General features: G+C 34.7%; 1 protein-coding gene across 2 annotated transcripts in view; it reads right to left on the bottom strand.

Annotated features, from left to right (window-relative positions):
* Positions 1 to 18,831, bottom strand: part of KCNT2 (potassium sodium-activated channel subfamily T member 2) — a 369,346-nt gene that overhangs the window by 146,053 nt on the left and 204,462 nt on the right. For both annotated transcript variants that reach the window (XM_082654683.1, XM_082654684.1), the window contains exon 13: positions 6,048 to 6,156. In XM_082654683.1, coding sequence (XP_082510809.1) covers positions 6,048 to 6,156 — 109 coding nt within the window. The remainder of the gene's footprint in view (positions 1 to 6,047; positions 6,157 to 18,831) is intronic.

The following is an 18,831-nucleotide window of genomic DNA, read 5'->3' as shown; positions in this document are numbered from 1 at the left end:
AGAGTGGGAACCTAAATTTAGCAATTAATTTACTCAGATAATAGGGGTTCACCCTCTCACAGATCTTCTGAGTAATTTTATCTGATTAGGAGACAAACAGCAAAGATTTTCCATTCAAGTGACAAACTGGAGAGTACAGTTCATTCTTTAAGTTCATTCAAGGCTTTGCAGTAAAGGAGTTCTTTTCCTAGTCAGGTACATATTTTTCTTGTCCATTTGTTTTGTTTTGTTTTGTGTATTTTTTTTAAAGAATTTCGGAATGTACAGTGAAGAAAAAGATATGGGTTTGGTTTTATTCTGATTAAAACGTGGGCTACAGAAACACATCTAAAAACTGAACTACTATAATGTTTTGCCTTTTTCATCACAGTTTTGTCACTAAGGAGAGACAATTTATGAACAGTTCAGCAATGTGGAGGCGAATCTTTTTTCCAGGTAATTTCAGGTCAAATATTTGACCTGGAGAGGCTTTACTGGAATTGCTAGTCCCACAAGAGGCTGACAAAGAGTACAAGATGTTATAAAACCACATTTTTCTATTAGTCATAGCTAGGGAACACTGCCATTACCTCTTCCTATGTTCAGTACCAATTCCCACTTCTAAAAAAGAAGTGCATTGACAAAATTATTTCTCACAGGAAAAAAGATTTAACATAACCAAAGCTATATTACCATTCAATTTTTCATCTACAGAGGTTGACAAAAAATAATCCACTAGAGTCATTTAAAAATAATGATGTTGGGACTTCCCTGATGAAGCAGTGGTTAAGAATCCACCTGCCAATGCAGGGGACACGGGTTCGAGCCCTTGTCCGGGAAGGTCCCACATGCTGTGGGGCAACTAAGCCCATGCGCCACAACTGCTGAGCCCACGCGCCTAGAGCCCGTGCTCCGCAAGAGAAGCCACCGCAATGAGAGGCCCACGCAGCACAACAAAGAGTAGCCCCCCCTCGCCGCAACTACAGAAAGCCCACGCGCAGCAACGAAGACCCAACACAGCCAAAAATAAATTTAAAAAAACATATAAAAAAATAAAAACAAAGCTGTGAAAGAATGCTGGCATCCATATACTGAAAGGAGGAAACAGTGAGTTTAGGCTGACATCGATGGTATGAAGATGTAACTGTCTCCTACAATACACAAATGACATTCATTATTGAAAATATGATGGGAATATGAGAGCAGCAATAAGTTTATAGATACAATTTGTAAATACTCAGGAGAAAAAGGAAAGGGAGTGTTTTGAAACAGCCTAAGTAAAACCTGATTATGGCATGGACAAGGGTTGTGTCTGTGGATAAGCCTGAGATATTCAGGGAGTGGAACCATATACCACTTGATGGATTGGATACAAACAATGGAATAATGAAAGACTCATGGGTTTTGGGCTTGAGTTCTAAGTATTAATAGATGCTGCTGGGAAGAATGGGGGTGAAACAGATTTTAGGTCAGGGAAAATCAGTAACTATCTCTAGATATCTTAATTTTGAGACAGCTATTAGAAACCTAACAGGAGACACTGACTATTTATTTAGAGGAACAAGACAGGAGTTCATAGTGGATATTTGAGGGAGAGACTCAATTTTGGAAATCAAATAAATGGATGAGCTCCCATAAGGAAAAGGTATTCTAGGAAAAAAAGAAAATTCTTTTGAATTTTCTTCGTAGAATATCTTATGATATGTGGATAATGGCAATTTTATTTCTCTTTTTCCAATACTTATTCCTTTTATTTATTTTTGTAGTCTTAACGCATGCCTTAGAATTTCCAGGACAATGCTGAGTAAAAGTGGTTTTAGTAGGCATCCTTGTTTGTACATAATCTTAAAGACAGACTCTCAATATGTGACCCCTAAATATTTGTTTTCCTCTAGGTTATTTTGTAGATAACCTGCCTTAGGTTAAGAAGTTCCTTACTTGTAGCTTCCTAGCATTTTATATTTTTCTGTTTTTAAAATTTTGAAGGGATGTTGAATTCTCTCTCAAATGCTTTTTTGTATCCATTGAAATAATAATAATATTTTCTTCTTTGAAATGATGATCTACTTCTAGAATAATTCCAACTTGGGGATGATACATTATTTTTTAAATACATTACTTTGCTAATATATTTTCTATAATTTTTCAACCATGTTAATCAACTAAATTGGTCTCTAATTATCATTTCCCATACTATGCTTAATGAGTTTTGTATCAAGGCCATAATCCCATACAATGAGTTAGGGAGACATCTTTCTTTTTCTGTTCTCTGGAAAACATGTGCAAACTGAAAATTATGTGCTCTTTGAATGTCTATAATAAGCTCTTTGTAAAGCTTCATGGGAAACCCTCAGTTACTTTTCCTGGAGACAAAGATAATACAGACTATTAGGAGGGTGAGACATAGGTATTCAAGATTCATGACAATCATCAATTTGATAGGTACTAATTACTAGTGGCTGATGTTCTTTTGAGTAACTTTTTTAATCATAACAACCCTATGGGATAGTTTCTCTTATTACCCTCACTGTACATATTGAAGAACTCAACCTTGAGAGATCAAGAAGCCTGAGATCATGCAGTCATTACATAATAGAACAAAGATTTGACTGAGGTCAGCCTCATTCCAGAATTTGCAATATATATCTATTCACTTTGACAAATTTATTATAAAAAAGGGCAAACTGCTGAAAATAAATACTGTTTTTCTATGAACCAATTTGTGTTTATTTTCTTCTTGAAAATTGTTGTGATTAAAATAATCAAATTATCTGTGAAGGATATTTTTATTTTACTTGAATCATTACAATTTATACTTGGGCTCATATTCAGAAATCTTTTATTGTAACTATTATTTTCCTGAGGATTTTGTTCTTTCTAACTCTAGGCTCACTATGTTAACTTTCTCTCTTGTTGACATGAGTAAGAGCATATCTTTTCTATTGCTGAAATCATGTCCATATGGACTTTTCTTCTGTGAATCTGATCAAAATGTAGAAAATAATTGTATTTATAATTAATACTATAATAATTCATATAATAATTGTTTTTATAATTAATACTATAATAATTCATTCAAATAATAGTGTAACAATTCCATAATTTACTTTAATGAATGCCTACAGTCTTTTTGTTCAGGAGAAAATGATCCATAAATTATATAAATGGTATATCTGCATAAAGTAATAGTTACTAGGTTGCTACATATGTTTTTGCTTTCTAATATTTTCCATACATATCAGTTGACTTTTGAAGTTCTCCCTTTCATATTTTAAAAATGTGGATTTACTTTAAAAAAATACATCAATGATAGTCATGCTAGGAGTTCTATAATTTAGAGGACGTGAAGAAAGTAATTAAATAAATGGAAATAAAAATATATTTTATATCTTGTGATAATTGGAATCATGCTGTTTAATACTCATGAGACTACAGGGACAAAAATATAATATTACCAAGTAAATATGATTTAAGATTAAAGCAATTATTATTTTATTACAAACAGTATTCATTATCTATTGCTGTATAACAAATGACTCCAAAATTTAGTGGCTTAAAATAATCATTTCATTTCTCAACATTCTGTGGGTCAGCATGGATTTTTGGGTTGGTTGATGGGTGAGTTGGGAGCTAGGGAGGTGGGGTGCCAGGGATGGATGAGCCTCACTTTCCATGTGATTTTTCATCCTTGGAAAGACTAAATCGGGATTCTTCACAAGCAGTCTCTGGGTGGTGTTCCTATGAAAGGCAAGCAAAGGCTGGATGGCCTTTTAAGGCTTAGTTTCTAAAGTCACACAATGCCGCTTTTGTCACAGTGCATTGGTCAAAGCCAAGTGACAGGACAACCCATACTCAAAGGGTGGAGAAATAGATTACACCTCCTCATGGAAGAAGCCGCAACGTGGAATCACAACAGGACACAGACACAGGGAGCATGGCTCATTGGAAGCCATTATTTTAACAACCTACCACACCAACGAAATGACAGCTTGATATACTGCCTTTTGAAAGGTTAAGTCCATAATCTTTTTAACCTCATGCTGAGATATAAAGCACATTATATTGGTTTGAGAGTCTCATACATCACCCCAAACTGTTTCTTATGACATTTTAATGAAACCAGGGTGCTTTCATCTTTTCATATTATAAAAAGAGTTCCTCTGAGATGTTTTAATCTCAGCCATAAAAGAATACAGACATTATTAAAACGAATTTCAGCAGATGCCATAAATGAGAAATAATGAGATAAACTATTGGGATAGAATTTTAAAACTGTTCATTTTGATGGATTTATCGAAATAACAGCAAAATAAGAATGTGAAAGAATCAATTCAAATCATTTTATAAAATGATTTATTTGTAAAATAGACAATTCCAGTGAGTTTGGTCTGTTGTGAGCACATCAATGGCTTGCTAAAGGGAGAAAAACTAAAATCTGCTCTGAATTTTAGTTATAGCACATTCAAAAGTAAAAATTGTTTTCCCAAACGACATATTGTTTTAAGATCCACATTCAATATTCATTTATTGAAGACCTAATATGTTTCAGATATTATTTATTTAATCCTTACTGCTAATTCTAAACAATGGAATAGAGACATTATATTATTATGGTCATTTAACAAGAGAAAAATATAGGAGCAAAAATACTAATATGCTGAGCTAAATCTTAAATGTTGGCACTCAAAGTTAATATATTTTTAAGAACTTTAGTGCTGTGCCATTACTATCTTCCTAAAAATTTTATCATAGCAAGTCATTATGAGGTATGAAGATTTCGCAAAAATATTCCTTTTCCTAAATAATATTAAAAATAAGGCAGCTTAGTTACAAACTTTTTTTAGATAAATAATTGGCACTTCTTGAATGTTAATAACAAATGTAACTGGCCAAGAATGGAATACTTTACATGTATTTTTCCATTCAATTTCAAAAGATTGTCTACAAAGGAGGTACTGTTACTTTTAATTTTCGGTTTAGGAAACAGGCTTAAAGAAACCCTGGCACCATCTAAACCATTTAAATTCACAGAGACCATTTAAATTCTCAGAATCTTTGGTTAGTACTTTAAAAAAATCTTCAAAACAGATTGTAAAATGCTGCCAAAGTTGAGAGTCATTGCTTTAAGTTGTTTCCTATACTTTTTTAGAAAAAAGTGATGTCATTAGCAGCAAGGTTAAAAGATAAGAGTCAGAGAAAATTGAATAGCAATAATTTCATGATTCTCATCATTATTTTAAAATTTCTTAGTGTTTATAATGTTTCTTTTAAATATCATATGCTAATAGGTAAGCATTTTAAGGTATGTGAATACATCTTCTGAAGGACATACATTTTGCAAATGCATACTTAAAATGATTTACATTTTAACGATTTTTGAAGGTTTAGACCATTAAGGTGAAATTTTATAAAAATGGTTCTTATATTTGAAAAAAAAGTATATAAATTACTGCCTGGATCAAAATCAATTCCTACAGAAGCACTTAAGAAAAAAATAAAGTACCATTTTACTGTTCAATTTTCTAACAGTTTAAAGTATAATGTCTTGTGGATAATTATTTTAAAAGCAGCGCCTGAATGAAAAATTCACATGTATCTTGTTCTTGAATTGTTTTCAAAATCCACCCCCAAATTAAGTCTATTTAAAATCCTTGAATATATTATATTATTCTATTCCGTGGTAAGTTTATATATTTATGAAATGATCTATAGCAAAGTATTGTCTATCTATATGTAAACATAAGTATAAATTAGTACATATAACATTTGAAACCTGTGTCTATATTATGTACTCAACTAATCACGGCTAATCTATTCAAGCTTACTAATGTATCCAGCAAGTTCGGTTACTAAAATCACCAAATTATATAAAAAAGTAAAAATTCACCACAAAAATTCACATTTTAAAGTGAATAAATCCTCATAACAAGTAGATGATAAAAAGGAAATTCTTCTGTTCTACAGAAACATGAATGTAATAAGTTACCACTAACTTCAGAGACATAACTCTTACAATCAAAATGGGAATTTGAGGCAATTCAAAGGATCTCATTCAAGGCCAAACTTACCAGCAAATTTGATATGGAATTTATTTTCAGGCTTTAAGATCTGGACATACAAAGGGCAATTTGGAGCAAAATCTTTTACAGCCCATGCTCTCAAAATTGTTTGGTGGTCCTGAAATGATAAAAATCAAAATATCATGAGATAAATTGAAAATTTTATAATATATTAAGTAAAAATCATCAGTCAGTGTGTGAAATGGTCATATCTACAGTTTAAAATTAAGCATATGAAATCATTCTTTGTGAGGTCTTACTATTAAAGATAGTTATTATTTCTATAAAAGAGATCAACAATACCTAATTCAATCAGCAGTAATTATCAACACTTAGGAAATTAGCAGAGATTAAGAGGGAAGTCTCTTGACAAGCTTAAAAATAATTTTCCCAGAAAATACTGGAGGGGCAGAAATCTTCAGAAATGCAGCACAACTGTTAGTTTGTAATAACAGTTTCCATGGAAAAAAAATATGGACATAAAATAATTTTAACATAATTAGAAAGATTGGTAAAAGGGGAATGACTGCAGTGACTATTTGTGAGGAGAACACATTAGTTTACTTTTTATATGACAGTAAAGATAAAAGGATTTTGACTGTGTGTGTGTGTTGGAAGACCAATAACGTTCAGATATTAAAAAAATAACAGAAAAAAGATCTTTTAAAAAAGATGCTAAGACTGAGAACGACAGTGAAAATCATGCTTACCATGAAATTTTACACATAGTGTCACCCTATAAATTATTACTTAATTAACTGAATAAATCAAAGCAAATTACAGCTGTCCCTCAGTTTCCCGGACTCTCCGTGGACAATAAAATACAAGGATGCTCAAGTCCCTCATATAAAATGGCATAGTACTGGGGGCTTCCCTGACGGCACAGTGCTTAAGAATCTGCCTGCCAATGCAGGGGACACAGGTTCAATCCCTGTTCTGGGAAGATCCCACAGGCTGCGGAGCAACTAAGCCTGCGAGCCACAACTACTGAGCCCATGTGCCACAACTACTGAAGCCCATTTGCCTAGAGCCCGTGCTCTGCAACAAGAGAAGGCACCACAATGAGAAGCCCGCGCACCGCAATGAAGAGTAACCCCTGCTCACCGCAACTAGAGACAGCCCGCAGGCAGCAACAGACCCAACGCAGCCAAAAATAAATAAATACAATAAATAAATTTATTAAAAAAATAAAATGGCATAGTATTTGCATATAACCTATGTACCTCCTCCCATATACTTTGAATCATCTCTAGATTATTATAATATTTAATACAATGTAAATATGATGTTAATAGTTGCTGGCAGGCAGTAAATTCAAATTTTACTGTTTGAAAATTTCTGGCATTTTTTTTCAAATATTTTTGATCCACAGTTGGTTGAATCTGAGGATGCAAAACCCTCAGATACAAAGGGACAACTGTATTGGAGAAATTTGCTACTCAGCTACATTTATTTTATTTATTTACTTTTTTATCAAAGTATAGTTGATATACAACATTATATAAGTTACAGGCGTGCAATATAGTGATTCACAATTTTTAAAGGTTATACTCCATCTATAGTTATTATAAAACATTGGCTATATTCCCTGTGTTGTACAGCTTATCTGTACATAATAGTTTGTACCTCTTAATCCCCTACCCCAATATTGCCCTCCCTCTCCCCCTCTCCCCACTGGTAACCACTAGGTTTGTTCTCAATAAATGGTAGTCTGTTTCTTTTTTGTTATATTCACTAGTTTGTTGTATTATTTAGATTCCACATATAATGATACCATACAGCATTTGTCTTTGTCTGACTTATTTCACTGAGTATAATACCCTCCAAGTCCATCCATGTTGCTGCAAATGGCAAATTTTCATTATTTTTTATGGCTGAGTAATATTCCATCGTATATATGTACCACATCTTCTTTATCTTTTCATCTGTTGATGGACACTTAGGTTGCTTCTATATCTTTGCAATTGTAAATAATGCTCCTATGAACAGTGGGGTGCATGTATCATTTTGAATTAGTGTTTTAGTTTTTTTTTCAGATACATAAGCAGGAGTGGAACTGCTGGGTCATATGGTAGTTCTATTTTTAGTTTTTTGAGAAACTTCCATACTGTTTTCCACAGTGGCTGCACCAATTTACTTTCCCACCAAGAGTGTACGAGCATTCCCTTTTTTCCACATCCTCACCAACATTTATTATTTTTGTTCTCTTTGATAACAGCTATTCTGACAGGTGTGGGTGATATCTCATTGTGGTTTTGATTTGCATTTCCCTGATCATTAGTGATACTGAGCATATTTTCATGTTCCTGATGGCTATCTGCATGTCCTCTAGCCACAAAAATCAGACAAGAAAACAAAATAAAAGAACTCCAGATTGCAAAGGAAGAAGTAAAACTGTCACTGTTTGCAGATAACATGATACTATACATAGAAAATCCTAAAGATGCCACCAGAAAACTACTAGCGTTCATTGGTGAATTTGGTAAAATTGCAGGATACAAAATTAATATACAGAGATCTGTTGCTTTTCTATACACTAACAACAAAATTTCAGGGAGAGAAATTAAGGAAATAATCCCATTTACCATCGCATCAAAAGGAATAAAATATCTAGGGATGAGGAGGTAAAAGACCTGTACTCTGAAAACTATAAGACATTGATGAAAGAAACTGAAGAACACACAAACGGATGGAAAGATATATTGTGTTCTTGGACTGGAAGAATTAATATTGTTAAAATGACCATACTCACCAAAGTAATCTACAGATTCACTGCAATCCTTATCAAAATACCAATGGCATTTTTAACATATCTAGAATAAATAACCTTAATATTTGTATGGAAACACAAATGACCCCAAATGTCCAAAACTGTCTTGAGAAAGAAGAATAGAACTGGAGGAATCACACTCCCTGACTTCAGACTATACTACAAAGCTAATCAAAACAGTATGGTACTGGCACAAAAACAGACACATAGATCAATGGAACAGAATAGAGAGCCCAGAAATAAACTCACATATGTATGGTCAATTAATCTACAACAGAGGAGACAAGGATATACAATGGATAAAAGACAGTCTCTTCAATAAGTGGTGCTGGGAAAACTGGACAGTTACATGTAAAAGAATGAAATTAGAACACTTCCTAACACCATACACAAAAATAAGCTCAAAATGGATTAAAGACCTAACTGTAAGACCAGAAACCATAACACTCCTAGAGGAAAACATAGGCAGAGTACTCTTTGACATAAATTGTAGCAATATTTTTTTGGATCCATCTCCTAAAGCAAAGGAAATAAAAGCAAAGATAAACAAATGGGACCTAGTTAAACTTAAAAGATTTTGCACAGCAAAGGAAACCATCAGCAAAGCGAAAAGACAATATACAGAAAGGGAGAAAATATTTGCAAATGATATGACCCAAAAGGGTTAATATCCAAAATATATAAGCAGTTCACTCAACATCAAAAACCAAACAACCTGAATAAAAAATGGACAGAAGACCTGAATAGGTATTTTTCCAAAGAGGACATGCAGATAACTAATACATTTCAACAAAGAAAGCAAAAATATGTTCTACTGTAGCACTGTCCATGCAATAGCCACTAGCCAAATGTGACTGTTTAAACTTAAATTTAATAAAATTAATTAAAATTAAGAATTCAATTCTTTATCACACTAGCTACATGTCAAGAGTTCAAAGCAACATGCAGCAAATTCAAAACTGTATTGGATAGTGGAGATATAGAATATAGAGCATTTTCATCATCACAGAAAGTTTTATCTGACAATACTATTAAGGAAAAGGAGGATTAAAAATATAGGTAGATCTGAGGGACTACAGTGCAGAAAGAAGAAACTGTTGTCAATGGTTTGTAACTTTAAGTTGCATGAAAGTTAATGAAGAGTAAACCAGAATTCTTTACGTGAACAGTGTGTGTCTTCCAAAACATAACAACGAGCCTAATATGGTGTGATAGTTAATTTTATGTATCAACTTGACCAGGTCACAGGGCGCCCAGGTATTTGCTTAAACATTGCTCTGGCTGACTGGGAAATACCAGAATATGGAGAGGCAGAGAAGAGAAACCACAGACTGTGTGTAAAAATTTACACAACATTGGCTGACCCCTGAACCGTACATGCATGGGGCTGAATAAAAGCAATCTGAACTAAGACTTGAATCACTGCCAACTGCAAGGGTGATACTGAGTTGGATCAAATTAACTGCTTTCTAAAACAAGAACATCAATACTCTTGGAGGAATACAAGAGAATCCAAGGCTTCGCCACAAAGCACTATAAACAGAAAACAAAGCAAAATTACTGAATATATGAAGTGGCAGAAAAATGTGACCTATTTTCATTGGAAACAAACAAATAAAACAATACCCAATAGCTGCTAGCCTCTAGATGATCTAGATGTTAAAATTATCAGACAAGGATTAAAGCAGCTCCTATAACTAAGATCAGCGAGGTAAAGGAAAATAATGCTTGTAATAAACAGAGAAAAAAAATCAGTAGAGTACTAGAAAATACTTTAAAAATTAAATAGAAAACTAAAATATCTGAAAAATATTCACTGGATGGACTTTGAGATAGAATGGAAATGACAGAGGAAAGAGTCAGTGAACTTGATCACAGATCAATAGAATTTATCCAATTTGAAAAACAAAGAAAATAGGAATGGAAAAAGGAACAGAGTTCAGGGACTTTTGGAGCAAATGTGAAAACATCTTAAGTAATGTAATTGGACTCCCAGGAAAGAAACAAAAGATAAATTAAAGCAGAAAATTATCTGAAGAAATAATGGTCAGAAACCTCCCAGTTTTATGAAAGACACAAATTTACAAGTTTAAGGAGTTCAGCAAATCCCAACTTATGTACACAAAATGATAACCACACCTAAGCACATTGTAGTCAAACTGTTGAAAACCGAAGATAAAGATACTATCTCAAAAGCAGCCAAAGAAAAACAGTCATAAGACCAAGGACTCTCATCGAAATCATGGAAACCGGGTGACAATGAAACAATAGCCTGAAGTTCAGAATGATGAGGAAACAAAACAAAAACTTGTGAAATCAGCATTTTATATATAGAGAAAAATCCTTCAAAGAGGTGAAATAAAGGACTTTTTCAATAATAAAATCTAACAAAATGTGCTGCCATCAAAATCATACTACAAGAAAAGTGTAAGAAACTCCTTCAACAGGGAAAGTTAGAACTTCAGAAACCAAAGAAGAGTATTAGAAATGGTTACCATTAGAATGAATAGAAAAGACTATTTTCCTCTTAATTTCTTAAAAATATATGTCTGTCTAAAGCAAAATTTATAGAATTGTCTGTGGGGTTTCAAATTTATAAAGATAACTGACATCTGACAATTACAGCATAAAGGAGAGCAGAAGAGGAATAAAAGCAAAGTATCTCATTTTAAAAAGTGGTATAATATTAACATGAATTAGACTATAAAAAGTTAGTGAAGTGTATTGTAGTCCCTAGAACAGTCACTAAAAAATATTCAAAAGGTATTTCTAAAAAGCCAATAAGTATATTAAACTCAAATTCCAAAAAAAATTCAAATAATTTTTAAAAAGTAGAAAAGAGGAAACAGAGGAACAAAAATCAGTGGGAAAAAATAGAAAACAATTTAGAGTTACAACCAACCACAAGAATGATTATATTAAACGTTAATGGACTAAACATACTGAAACATAAAGAATATCAAAAGGACAAAAGAAGTAAGACCCAACTATGAGCTATTAAGAAGAGATGCATTTTAAATATAAAGTTACTGATAGGATAAATGAAGTAGATAATAACAAGAAAACAAACGACACAATTTAAAAATGGGCAAAAGATCTGAACAGACATCTCATCAAAAGCATGCACAGATGACACACAAGCATATGGAAAGATGCTCAACATATTATGTTGTTAGGAATTGCAAGTTAAAACAACAATGAAATACCACAACACACCTACTAGAATGACTAAAATCTAAAACAGTGACAACACCAAATACTGGTGAGGCTGTGGAGCAGTAGAAGTCTCATTCATTGCTGGTGGGAATGCAAGATGGCACAGGCACTCTGGAAGAGAGTCTGTAGTTCGCAGCAGCACTATTTACAAAAGCCAAGGTGTGGAAGCAACCTAAATGTCCACTGACAGATGAATGTATAAGGAAGATAGGGCATTTTTTATATATAACCACAAGTCTATTCTCTATGTCATCAAGTCTGTATACGTATATATATATATATATATATATATATATATATATATATATATATATAGTGGGAATTTGGGGTTAGCAGATGCAAACTACTATATATAGAATGGATAAACAAAGCAATATATAGCACAGGGAACTATATTCTATATCCTGTGATAAACCATAATGGAAAAGAATATAAAAAAGAATGTATATATATATATGTGTAACTGAATCACTTTGCTGTACAGCAGAAATTAACACAACATTGTGAATCAATAAATACCTCAATAAAAAAAGATGTGGTATATATATACACAATACAGTATTACTCAGCCATAAAAATGAATGAAATAATGCCATTTGAAGCAACATGGATGGACCTAGATATTATCAGACTAAGTGAAGTAAGTCAGACAGAGAAAGACAAATATCATATGACGTCACTTATAGGTGCAATCTAAAAGTATCATACAAATGAACTTATTTACAAAACAGAAATAGACTCACAGACATAGGAAACAAACTTATGGTTAACAAAGGGCATAGCAGGGGGAGGGGAGAGAGAAATTAGGAGTTTGGGATTAACATATACACACTATTATATATAAGCTAGATAAACAGCAAGGACCTACTGCATAGCACAGAGAACTATATTCATTATCTTGTAATAACCTACAATGAAAAAGAATCTGAAAAAGAATATATATATGTATATGTGTATATACATATATGTGCATATATATGTATGTATGTATAACTGAATCACTTTGCTGTATGCCTGAAACATTGGCTTTCATTACTCTCAGCATCAAGTCCAAACTTCTTAACAAGACGTGCAAGACCGTTTACTCAACTGTCCCCAAACTACTTCCCCAGCCTTTGGACTCTTTATTCCAGTGAGAAGGCATTCTCCCCTCCTGAGACTCCAGGATTTCCCACATGGAACAATTTACCTGGAACCATTTGTCATTCACTCTAGGAAGTCCTTTCTTCGGACTGAAGTCCACGGTACTTGTTCCCACTGTATTCTGTCTCTGCCTGATCATACCATTAACCCCACATATTTTTTTTCGAGTTTATCCCCACTAAACTATGAGTGCCATGAAGTCAAGGGCCATGTCTATATTTTACTCACCCTAAGCACAACCCTAGCACCTAGCTTTCATTTGTATTTCACAGATGAATAAGAAAAACAATATTTATTTCATAGGGATATTGTGAGCATTCAGTGAAATAATATAAAGACCAGCAGACACATAGAAAGCATTTAGCAAATATTTCAGTTCAGCAGATAGATGGGATGAAGTACCTATCGTAAAGGCCCAGAAGCCTTCTTTATTTTATTCATGCACAGTGCCCTACCAAGATATAAGCAACATCTATGATCCTGTGAGCGATGCATTGAGAAAAAGATCAGTACACTACGGCATAAATTTCACATAAGGAACAGAAAATAAATATTTCCTACTACAGGTAATAAAATTGGAACAGAAACAAGATTTTTAATTCATTCTTCTAAAAGAAGAGGACGATATTAATTTTTTTAACTTTCCTTGCTGACAAACTAATCTTCAAAAAAGATACTCTATTTAATTTTAACCAAAAAGTAAAAGTGCCAACTGTACCAACTTTGGAATAAGCAACCTATGATAATAAAGGAAGGTAGCATAGGGTATGTTTAGGGCACCCTAGTGTCCATTGCTACTGTGAAAACAGAACATTTCACCTATATTCAGTTCACCTAAAAATCAAATTGACTAAAATGTCTTCATAAAATTCAACTTTAATAATTTGAAGCATGTAAAAATTATCGTTGGCATGTTAAGGACCTAAAATAAATCACTATATATACTGCAGGTATTTTTTTTTAATGGAACTCCAAATGACCATCAAGGAATTGAGACATTTCAAGTGAAATTTTATACATGGATTGTTTCCCTCTCCTCCATAAGAATTTGTAATTTTCATTACAGTCTCAAACAGAGTCTGTGACCCAGAGAATGGTAAGACATTGGTCTGGTCAAAGGTCAAAGGTCACTTTCAACCCAATTTTCAATTTATAAAATACATCTGTAGCCCTTAGAAATGATAGACTTATTTTTTTACATTCTGAGTATGTTTTGCTAATTTATCTATTGGATACTTTGGTAAGATGACACTAATTTATAAATTAAAACTGAATTATGAAACAATATTTGAAAATAAATATTTATAGACAACTGAACAAAGACAAAACATTTATACAAGAGAGAGTAAAAAGTCTTGCCACAGACTGGATAACAAATCTTTCCTAGAGACACTCAAATGTGTTGTTTTATAAAAAATTCTGGTTAAATATAATCCTTGCCCAGAGAACAATTTACACACAGAAAAGCTTGTAAAGAGTTTGCATTAGATTAGACTCAAAAGCACCTGAGTATATAGATCTGTTTTATTCACATTTAGGTTGTCATAAATTATAAGGTAAGATTACATATATAGATATCTATAATGTAAGGGATGAAATGCAATTCTGATACAAAGTACCTATAACATATATCATCTATAATTAGTTGGTCTAACTTTATGACTGAATTTAAAAACTACAAGATTTCATTGTAGTTAATTATAATTTATATCTTTGGAGAAGCAGGCTTCAAATTTGATATATACTTATTATAAATACAAAAGTAATTCAGAATGTTCTGAAATAAAATACTTGAAAACAAAACATATAACCAAAACCCTTAAGATACAAAAACATTAAAATACATTGCTGCCTTTTAGACTAAGAAACTATTAGAAAGCAAATGATCAGGCCATCTAGTTTTAGTCAAACACCTATAGGCTCAGCAGTAACTCGGTCTTCAAAAATAATCTGCACCACAGGCAAGAATAATTAAAGAAGCTTTAGTCTTGCATTCTGGACCTTGGTATCAAAACTCATAGAGCTGTTAGCATACTTTTATCTCCCTGCCATGTTTAAACAGAACAGTTTTTACATTATGTCTGGGACCTGCTAAAGAGAAAAACCCCGGGCCCAAAATGGCATCACTTGTGCTAAAGTCCATGATACCAACCTTAGATTTAATACCTAACCTGCATTTTTGACCTTTACCAGAAGTGTAATCTTAATCAGTTTGGAAATTTCTGGTCAGCACCAGTGAGGTAAGATGTCATGTGGGCCCTTCTCCAACCCCACCAGAGGAAGAAGAGGTAATCTGCAAGGTAAACCCCTTGCTGATCTCCTGGCCCCAAATATCCCTTTCTTTCTTTTGTAATGACTTCCTGGATCCATCCTCCTTTCTATAAAATCCTTCCATTTTCTACCACTCCTCAGAGCTCCCTTCTACTTGTTAGATGGGATGCTGCCTGATTCATGGATCACCTATTAAAGCCAATTAGATCTTCAAATGTACTGGGTTGTATTTTGCTTTTTGACAGACTGAAAAATTATTTTGGATTCCAGTTTTAAGATTACTTGTACTCCCTTGCTCTTGACAATGACTTCTCAGGGATTGTAATCCTACCTTTGATTTCTGAGAGTATACTAATTCTCACAGATATGTACTGGCAAAAACCTGACTGCCTGTCTGAATTTCTAGATATAACGTATTCTTAGAATGTTACTGGACATTTTGGGACTGAGAAGCAAGTCAACTATAGTCAGTTCACATGTTTACCTTCTCTTTCCTATACAGAATCTATTTTGGACTGTGCTTCTCAGAGCTGAAATCCTATACTGTTTTCTAGTGCTTGTTGGTCTGAGTTCCAGCCACTTATTCAAAGCCCTACATAGTGCCTCTGGCTTATTTAAATCCTCTCCCAGGTTCTGGAGGAATCCACCCTGAACACCAAATCCAACTCCAGACTGTAACTGAAGTCCAGTGATGATCTGTCAAGAATTTACCAAAAGGTATTTCTGGACAGATTAAAACACAAATAACCACAGTTTAAAATTCTGTGATTTTATGAATTGGTAAGAAAGGTCTTTTTGAGAACAGGTTAACCATTAGATTGAATAAAAAGCAAAATAAAATTGCAAAACTTCTCTAAAGAATTTAAGGTACGTTTAACTAGGGAATAAAATAATAGAATGATTACGTACTACAGTGTTGTTTTGTTTTGTTTTTTTGCAGTACGCGGGCCTCTCACTGTTGTGGCCCCTCCCGTTGCGGAGCACAGGCTCCAGACGCACAGGCTCAGCGGCCATGGCTCACGGGCCCCAGCCGCTCCGCGGCATGTGGGATCTTCCCGGACCGGGGCACGAACCCGTGTCCCCTGCAATGGCAGGTGGACTCTCAACCACTGCGCCACCAGGGAAGCCCCTATTACAGTGTTTTAATGCCCCAAATGGATCTGCTTAAAACAAAACAAACTTAAAAAAAAAAAAAGTTTAAATTGTGAACGGTAGCAGAATATGCTAACCAAAATACGCCTCTTTAGCATAAGGATTATTTTGAGCTGATTATTTTTGAGAAAAAGCAGACACAGGAGGAGTTCTTAAATCAGAGTAGAATTTATCCTTTTGTAAGGGCAATTTATATTCAAAAGGGAAATCTCCATTTTTAAGGATATCTCTCTCTTTGTACCAGGAAGGATGACTATAAATCACAAGAAACTCTATATCAGTAAGGAAGGCACCAGACTTAAATCTGCATGACAACCTTACGGTACCTTTCCTGATAACCTCCCATAGCTAGCCTCCCCTCTCCCAGCTCCTTTCTTTTGTCTTTAGTTGAAGATAGTATTTGAGGTGGTGGCTTGGACCCTTTGGGGGAGTTTTACTCAGTCTTCCTAGGTATCGCCCAGGTACACGTGAGTTTACTAAGCTTCGGTTTGTTTTGCTCTCCTTAAGCAGTCTTCTATTACAGGGGTTCTCAGCCACGGAAGGTACTGAGAGAATGTTAAGGGAAGATTATTTTTCTTCCCCTGCAATTGCACACATTTTATTTCAGTTCTTTTCTCGCGCTCTCTGAAAGGGTCATCTAGGGAAATTACTGTCTGAGCGCTCAATGATTATTTGCATTCTACTCTAAGATCCCATATATTCCAAAATGCATGTAATAATCAGAAAAAAAAAAAATCTTTGACATTTAAGAGGAAAGCTAGGGCTTCCCTGGTGGCGCAGTGGTTAAGAATCCGCCTGCCAATGCAGGGGACATGGGCTCAAGCCCTGGTCCCGGAAGATCCCACATGCTGTGGAGCAACTAAGCCCATGAGCCACAACTACTGAGCCTGCACTCTAGAGCCCGTGAGCCACAACTACTGAAGCCCGCGCGCCTAGAGCCCGTGCTCCGCAACAAGAGAAGCCACCGCAATGAGAAGCCCGCGCACCGCAGCGAAGGGTAGCCCCTGCTCACCGCAACGAGAGAAAGCCCGCGTCCAGCAATGAAGACCCAACGCGGCAAAAAAAATATTTTTAATAAAATTAATTAATTTAAAAAAAAAGGGAAAGCTAACCATATGGTCTAAGATACAACTTTTTCTGAGACTTAGAATACCAAGTCTTTGGAGTTGGATGACCAAGATGGCCTTAAAGTTCCCCAGGCTTGACTTTCTGACAGGTTTCTTCAAAACTATAGGCCCCTTGCCTCCCTTTTCTTAGAGCATTTACTTTAGAAAACTTTCAATTATAAATTCTTTCTCTGTGCCTTTGAGATGTAAATCTTCTCCTAGCCTCTCAGCAGATTTACAAGAGAGAAAAGTCTTTCTCAAGGGCCTGGAGGTCATCTCTTTGAAATGTGACCTTCAGAGGTGAAATCTTCCTGATCTCCAGTCTCTGTGGCCAGAAGACAGCTGGACTTTCATACACAGCAGTCAGCAAATGATGGCCTAATCACACTGACCAAGCTCCCCAACCCAGGACTTTTCCACTAGCTCACCCCAGAGGGTAAAAATCCTCCAGCCTTTTGCTTCAGAAGAGTTGAGTTCAATCTCTCTCCCCGAGGCAACAGCCTTTAGTAGTCTTTCCTGCCTGTTTAACTCTGTCTGGTACAGCTTTTCTTTGACACAGAGTAGGGTATAAATATAAGGTCTGTGAGCTACTAACCCTATATCCCTAGAAGATTAAATAAAATAGCTAACCTGAGCCTTGGTTTGTTAATATACCAATTGGAGCTAGTAAGAACTTCCTTGCAGGATTGTCGTGAGAAATACATCACATGCATAATATGTATAAATATATATAAGTAGTCTCTAGCCTGTAACTGATATTTAGTGATGGCTAATAAATGAGGGTGTTATTGTGTATTTCTTGTCTCTTTTTTTTTTTTTTTTTTTTGCGGTATGCGGGCCTCTCACTGCTGTGGCCTCTCCTGTTGTGGAGAACAGGCTCTGGACGCGCAGGCTCAGCGGCCATGGCTCACGGGTCCAGCCGCTCCGCGGCATGTGGGATCTTCCCGGACCGGGGTACGAACCCACGTCCCCTGCATCGGCAGGCAGACTCTCAACCACTGCGCCACCAGGGAAGCCCTCTTGTCTCTTTTTATTCCCAAGAAGCAAGAAGTCTAAAAATCAGTAGTGCCAAAAAAGCTAAAAGAGAAAAGCAGACGCTATTGGTTTTTTCAGAACCAGATCACTTTAAGTAAAA

Source organism: Grampus griseus (assembly GCF_964374135.1).
Source record: "Grampus griseus genome assembly, chromosome: 1".
In the NCBI taxonomy this organism is placed as follows: domain Eukaryota; kingdom Metazoa; phylum Chordata; class Mammalia; order Artiodactyla; family Delphinidae; genus Grampus; species Grampus griseus.
The sequence above is the reverse complement of the archived record's forward strand: the minus strand, read 5'-3'. Positions and strand labels throughout refer to the sequence as shown.